Source organism: Poecilia latipinna, unplaced genomic scaffold, assembly GCF_001443285.1.
Source record: "Poecilia latipinna isolate Pla-1442-1.1 unplaced genomic scaffold, P_latipinna-1.0 Scaffold3155, whole genome shotgun sequence".
Lineage (NCBI taxonomy): Eukaryota > Metazoa > Chordata > Actinopteri > Cyprinodontiformes > Poeciliidae > Poecilia > Poecilia latipinna.
The window spans coordinates 1,450-8,942 of record NW_015115771.1 but is presented as its reverse complement, the minus strand read 5'-3'; the positions used below and the strand labels follow the sequence as shown (position 1 = coordinate 8,942).

Here is a 7,493-nt window from a genome sequence, read left to right as displayed (position 1 = left end):
GTTTCAAGTTTTTTCTTCTCTTTAAGGCGTTTTTTTTTCTCAATGAAAGTGTGCAATACCGCCACCATCTGGTCTGGAGTGTGAACTGGAGCTAAACCCGTTGATTATAGATCTGAAAACGGATTGGGTACTAACATTACATCATGATTATCATTTTTTTATTCTTTGCAATTTTAACAAAAATAGTAAAAGTCTATTAAGGCACCTAAAAAGGCATACTTTGTAGGCACATAAAACATATGCCTAAAAATTACATGAAAAGTACTTTAAAGGTGCCTAAAAGACAAACTTCTGCATTTGTATTCAATAGTTTTATTTTGTAATCAGGTTGCTGCGTGTTGCAGACTTCTGCCCAGGTCCCTCTTGAAAATGAGATCTGGATCTCAACGGGGTTCACCCGGTTAAATAAAGAAGTTAAAAAAGGCATACTTTATTAGCCTAAAATTTACACTGAGATGTAATTTAAAACATAGTGAAATTAATCATTTAAAGTAAAGTTAAGTGAATAAAAAAAAAATCTATTTTGAGCATATATTTTAAAATATACACAAAATATATTTTAAATATATTTAAAATATACTTGGGCAAATATATGTTTTGTTCACTTAAAGTATTTTAAGTGAACAAAATATTTTATTTAATATATTAAAAGTGTATTTTGGTACAATTATGTTTAAGTGTGTTTAAAGTTATAATTTCAAAATTGGTACAAGCATACTTTAAATATACTTCAGATATATTTATAGGTAGTACACTTAATACTTAGTATACTTAAAATGTACTTTCACAAATGTAAGTATGTTTGAAATATACTTAAGTATACTTTTTTTCACCTGGGTGGAGGCGGATCCGATGACCCGATGGTGACCTCCTCTTCCTCCACGTCAGGAACTACAACACAAAATATTCCACCATGACGTCACTGAGAGGTTTTATAACAATGAAACAATAAATTCAAGTTCAATTTACAAAGATCGTTGGAGATGGAAGTGGATTTGATGCTAAAGAAGAAAGTCAGAAAAGGCAAAGATTTTCTAAATCTGTGAGGTGAATCAGAGCCAAACTACACGGACAAATGTGGAGTCAGTTTCTGCAAACAGATCAGAAATTTAAACACAAGAAAATATTCAGTAATTCAATGTGCTTGAAAAAAATCTGAAATTTTCAGATTACTCAGAAATTTTCTAAGAAAAAACAAGGAAATTTATGAAAAGAAGAGAGGAAGAAACGAGCGGATTTGGGTCGAGACAGAACCGGTCGGAACATTTCCTACCGCACAGATTGTTCTCACACTCCTGCAGGTTTTCTGGGCAACTGGAGCACCAGTCGCCTTCAACGTACGGCCGCTGGTCCTCATAGTTCCCCCTGAACACACACACACACACACACACGCACGCACACGCACGCACACGCACGCACACGCACACACACACACACACGCACACGCACACGCACACGCGCACACACGCACACGCACACACACACACACAACACAAACATGAAAGGTTCTGATCAGTCAGCGGTTCTCTGGGTTCTGTCCACCAGGGGGAGCTCTCGCACAGCATCTGACTGTAATGGTCTAAATTGGACCAACATGCAGATTTACACTAGGGATGATGAGGGTTGCCATGACGATCTGTGGTCACGTGACTCCTGGAAGGTTCTACACCTTGTTGGACTAAATAATAAAAAATATGAAAAGTTACATGATAAATACAAAATTAACTGACAGTGTGGAGAAACAAGGAAAGGTTTGACGATGCCTCGAGTTCAAAGGGACCTGTTGCTAAGAAAGCTGAAAATAAATTTATTCTGAATTCATAAATTGGAACAAAACTGAATTACATAAATTTTAAGACGTTAAATGTCGGCATTCAGTCGAGCAGGGGCCAGATTTAGGACCGAGGTGTGAACTGAGTTTTGGTTAGGAATTAGGGTAAGACTGTGCAAATTAATGGAAGTCAATGGAAAGTCCTCACAAAATTAGCCACGCAAACGTGTGTGTGTGTGTGTGTGTGTGTGTGTGTGTGTGTGTGAGAGAGAGAGTCAGGACTGACGCTGGGAAGTAGTTGCAGACCAGGAAGGACGCTCGCTCCAAGTCCAGCCCCTCCATCGTGTTGCAGAGATGGAAAGCACATCCGACCCGGTGTGTGTCGGCCCAAACCATCTGCAACACACACACACCGTTCAGACGTGATCATCTCCACACCCACCTGCATCATCACAGCTACAGAGTGTGTGTGTGTGTGTGTGTGTGTGTGTGTGTGTGTGTGTGTGTGACCTGTGTGTAGTGCCCACACATCTTGTCTTCGTCACAGCTGTTGTTCTGGTAGTCGAAGTCCAAATGTTCTGCAAAAGAAACTCGGCTCATTGAAAAAAAATCCTGTTTTTGTGTTTTTGTTGCCTGGTTGTGATGGACGGGCGCGGCCATGACTCACCCAGGAACCATTTCTCCAGAGCGTCTCGGAGGTCCAGAGGCCCGCTGCTCACAAACAGATTCTCCCCCGTGTCGTCCAGCGCCGGGTTGTGGTTCCAGATGCATTTAGCAGCGTAGCTCTCTGCTACCAGCTTCAGGTTCGGGTCCCATTTCTGCACAGAGAACAGAAATCAGCAGGGAGAGAAACCACCGCAACGGTGCAGAAGAAACTCTAATCTGAACTTTTTCCTTCCAGCCTGGAAGATAAATGGTTCACATAAGACCTTAAAGCGGAAGTGTCCTGTTTTCCAGGCAAAAAAATGAGACTTCACAGCATAAAAATGATAGAAGAAATTTGACTTCCTGTTTTAACGTCTTGAAATTGGTTCTCTGTCTCTTTAAGAAGCTCCTGCTCTTCCTGAAGCTCCGCCTCCAGGAAGTCATCCCAACATGGGTCCTCTATTAACCCTTTAATGTTTTCACCAGCGTTGCTCTGAGCAGCAGCTCCTATAATGAGTAGAGCAGCAGCTTTGCTAATTGCTGCTGGCTAGTCTGAAGGAGCTGAGTGGGGGAGGAGCTGCATCTCAAAGGCGGGGCTAGGTACACCCAGGCGTTTAGCGGCTGAATGGTTGCCATGGAGATTAGAGGATTTGTCAAACATGCAGGAATCAGAGCAACACTGCAGGTTTGTTTCTGATTAAATAACATTAAAATATGATGGAAAGATTTTTAAGAAGTTGATTTGTAAATGACTCCGGCCCTTTAAAACAGGACAGACACCTGGTCAGTGCTCTGACCTTTGACCTCTGACATGTGTTTTTCTGCCACTATGTCTCGGGCGTTGAGCAGAATCTTACTTCCTGTTCCATCAGCCAATAGCGTTTCAGATTTGGTTAAATCTGGGAAGGGGGCGGGACTTAACGGGCTCACCTTAAATCAGTGATTGGTTAAAACATCATACTGTAACCATGGCAACACAGCAACGTATGTACTTTTACAAATTAGTTTCTTTAAACATGAAATTGTACATAATTTAAAAGTTTTGATTTATTTCTTCACATTAATCTTAATAAATTTCTTGTTTTAATAAATTAATATCTTAGATCCGTCACATTTTGTCGTGTTTCCAGAAACGTTTTTCTGTCTCCAGTTTCTATCGATGAAACCAGAGGCCGTCCCTGACCTCTGACCCCAGAATGAACCCTCATCAGGTTTCCTGGGTCGACGCAACGCCGTCAGCACAGACATCCTGCTGCCGACCCGCTCCGGTCCTGCTGCCTCCGCCATCTTGGTTCTGGGTTTTTCATCAGTTTAGTTTCATTTGGTTGTGTTGTTTAGTTTGTTGAACTCATTTTTGTGTTTTTGGTTGTTTAGCTTCAGTTTAGCTGTTTTACTGGTCATTTTTTCAGATTTTCATTTGAGGTTTGTGATTATGTCAACATGAGTTATCAACATTTTCTACAGATGAACTAAATTACTGAAGGACAATGAACTGATTCTGTTGTCATTTAGCGTAAATAAACTGTGTGGAAAAATAAACACATTTTACATCAGATTGAAAAGTTAATAAATAAATCCATAAACACAAAATGAAGAATATTATATGTATAATTTCATTTAGTTTTAGTTTTATGATATAGTTCCAGTCACTTTCAGTTTTTCCTCATACATTACGGTTTTCATTTATTTCATTATTATGTTAGTTTTAGTTTAACCCTTCAAACAGCCATACTGAGTCAGGGTCATGACCTTTGACCTTCTATAGAGGCTGAGCTCTGGTTTCACATCACACACAGAAACTATGTTAAATGTCACTTTTCTTACATGATTTTCTTGTTTGTGTTTTTAAGGATATTTATAAGTTAATATTTTTTAGATTGTAATTTAGATCCAAAGTTTATGTTTCAAAATTTTGTTTTTTCACATTTTTGACAATGTTTGTTTGTTGTGAAATATAAACTTGCTCCTCCCCTTTTATATGACATATGTAAATAACTCAGTAATTTAATTTACTTCATTTTAAACAACACTGCAACTTTTGCTTTTAATTTTATTAATTAATTAATTTATCATTATTTTCTATTGGTATTAATTTACTGTCTTTATCCACTCCTTTCAATCCGCTCCTTGTCTCGTGGTTTAAATAAAACCTAAAGAATGAACAACAGTAACATCATTTCCTGCAGCCTGTGTGTGTGTGTGTGTGTGTGTGTGTGTGTGTGTGTGTGTGTGTGTGTGTGTGTGTGTGTTCAGTGCAGACACAAACATCTGCTCTGTTAGCCTCTCAGGTCTGAATGCATCACGCTCCTCCCTGATGACTCGCGGCAGCAGCTGATTGTTTCTGCGGCTTTCAGCTCAGGACGTTTTAGAAAGTTTAAAGTTTTTTGTTCCGTTTGAAAAGTCAGATTGTTCCTGTTGATGTTCTGCTGCAGGAACGTTTTGCTTCATGCAAACATGTTAGCTTTGGCTGTATTTACCCAGAATGCCCTGCGCTGTAGTTCACTTCCTGCTTCTAGAGCAATCTCTGGTCCGCTTGGCGTTCACATTCAAACTGAACCAGAGTTCACTTCAACCAAACCCAGACTGAGGTTTGGATGACCAGAGGTCAGAGGTTAATTACACTGGGTTACAAAATTTTTTTTTTTTGACATGGTCTATGTTTTTTCAGCTGAATTAGGATTATTTTGCACCACTAAATCCCAAAATGACATTGATTTTTCTCAGTCAGGTCAAGTTTTTATTCTAAATTCATTTAGAGAAATGTGATCTTCTGACTAAATTACATTTTAGTGACATTATCAGTTCATTTCCATTTATATTTCTCATCCAAAAAAGATTTTAGGACAAATAAGTTTTCTAACAGAGTGTATTAATTAAATGTTACAAACTGGGATTTCTATAAATTGAATAATAGACACTAATAAGGGGAAGTACATATAAACTGAACATTGTGTAAAATTCTCCGTCTCTTTTCTGTTCTGATGGAATCTCTCCTCCTGCTCATTAATCATTGATCAGATTCTCAGGAAATTGATCCAGATGTCAGAACAAGTCATGCATTTTGGTACTCATGTTGCTCCATAGTTCAGAAAGTTGACCTGATTGAGCAAAACCAAAGTGATTTTTGGATTCAGCTCATCAACAGGACTCTAAAACAGTTGGAAACCCCCAGACTATTTTTTGGCTGTTGACCAGTGTTAGCATTCACACATGACCAACCGAACTGGAGTTTCTAAAGAAGTGGACCGGATTTGGTATAAAGCGGATTGGACTGGGCTGCTGGTGTGATTGCAGTCTTGGATATTTGTTCACTGCATTTTGGTAAAAGTGAGAACATTTCTCTGTTTGAAACAGGAAACTGTAGAAATGAATCTTAAAATGAGAAGCAGCGGCCATTACTGTCCCAAAGGAACAACAGCTTGTTTTAAAGATTCAGATCAATTTCATCTGAGTTCATCCAGCTGTGTCTGTTTGGGGCCGGGGTGTCCAAACTGGGTCCTGGAGGCCCGGCATCCTGCATGCTTTAGTTCCCTCCTGGTGGAACTAACAACCTTTCAGCTTGTCAGTGTTCTTCTGAGGCCTTCTAACGAGCCATCATTTGATCCAGGTGTGTTAAACCAGGGAGAGAACTGAAACCTGCAGGATGCCGGGCCTCCAGGACCCACTTTGGACACCCCTGGTTTGGGGTGTTTTGATCCTGATTCTGTGTTTGGCTCCGTTCAGCTGAAAACCTGGACATGACGGATCGTTTCTCCTGGTTGGTGGAGTTCAGGGTGGAGGTCAGCTCAAGGTGCCACATCAGCTGCTTCTTAAATCTCTCCAAGGAGAAAATCGTGTTTTTCTTTCGAGTTGTTTTGCCCCTCGTTGAACCCCTCACTGTTTGCTCTGTATACAACATTTTTGTCCAAGTGGGGCCTCCGTACTCCCAGTGGTCGTCTGAAACCTCTCTGGGTTCACTCCCTCTCACTTCCACAAGTCCAAACACTGATAGAGACAAACACACATTCCTGCAGCAGCTCTTCATCTCTACCTAATTTTCATTTCTGCTCATGTAAACGTGGAGTTGGCCGGCGTTCCCACAGCTTATCGCTCCGTTGCTCAACACTCCGTTGCTCTGTGGTTATTAAGTGGAGGTCGTCTGCAGAGGAAACTCCCTTCAGACCGGAGCAGCTCGGTTCGTGTCGAGGCTGGGATTATTAAACTGGACGCGCTCCAAACGGCGTGGCGCAATTCTGCTGCTCGGAAAGCTGCAGCCGGGCAAAGAAGAGGCAATAAATAAGGCAACCAGCAATAAAGCGCCATGAGCTGCGGCGGCCGGAGCATTCATGAAAAATATCACAATAACAGAAAACCGGGTCTTTTCCTGAGGTAATGTCATGATCCAGACTTTATGTTTCCTGTTGTTTCTGGAGCCCTGAAGCGTTCACTCCGCGCTCATCTTCATCATCCGCCCTCATCTTCATCATCCGCCCTCATCTTCATCATCCGCCCTCATCTTCATCATCCGCGCTCATCTTCATCATCCGCCCTCATCTTCATCCACCCAGCTTCCTCTTCTTCACCTGTTTTCTCTCCAGACCAACGTTCCCGCATTTCCTGGTTTTCTCTCAGTTTCCAAGCAGATCGCAGAATCCACAGAACCTGCTGCCGGGGGTCAAAGGTCAGCCGGGAACCAGAGGAGCTGAGAGTCGATCCCTGATGTTCAGGAAGCTGCTCACTGAGACGTTCTGTGATTATCAGTTTATTACTCTGGAGGAAAACTACAGGAATCAGACAGTTTGGGTGGGATTGAATAAAGATGATTTAACTGAGGAATGTTTTAAAGAACCAGAACCTTCCTAAAGATATGCTGCAAGTTATTGTTTACAACCAGAAACGGGCAGAAAGACGATTCTTTTAGTGCCGCAGTAGAAACGTTACCAAAATAAAACCTGGAGATGTTGGTGAGATTAACTGAGCAAAGGGAAACAACAGAAAAACGTCAAACAACTCAAATCACTTGGATTCTTGCTTTTCTTGCTTTCTGTGTCGACTCGTTGCCATAGCAACTGACAACTAATGTTTCAGGATTTAAGAC

At 41.0% G+C, this 7,493-nt stretch overlaps 1 protein-coding gene across 1 annotated transcript in view; it reads right to left on the bottom strand.

The window, feature by feature from the left end:
- Positions 1-3,703, bottom strand: part of LOC106940273 (peptidase inhibitor 16-like) — a 14,604-nt gene extending 10,901 nt beyond the window's left edge. Inside the window, exons 1-7 of the mRNA XM_015022972.1 lie at positions 3,607-3,703; positions 3,214-3,315; positions 2,439-2,603; positions 2,282-2,349; positions 2,058-2,167; positions 1,274-1,365; positions 834-891 (exon numbers count right to left, since the gene is read on the bottom strand). Coding sequence (XP_014878458.1) covers positions 834-891; positions 1,274-1,365; positions 2,058-2,167; positions 2,282-2,349; positions 2,439-2,603; positions 3,214-3,315; positions 3,607-3,703 — 692 coding nt within the window. The remainder of the gene's footprint in view (positions 1-833; positions 892-1,273; positions 1,366-2,057; positions 2,168-2,281; positions 2,350-2,438; positions 2,604-3,213; positions 3,316-3,606) is intronic.
- Between the last annotated feature and the right edge of the window lie 3,790 nt (positions 3,704-7,493).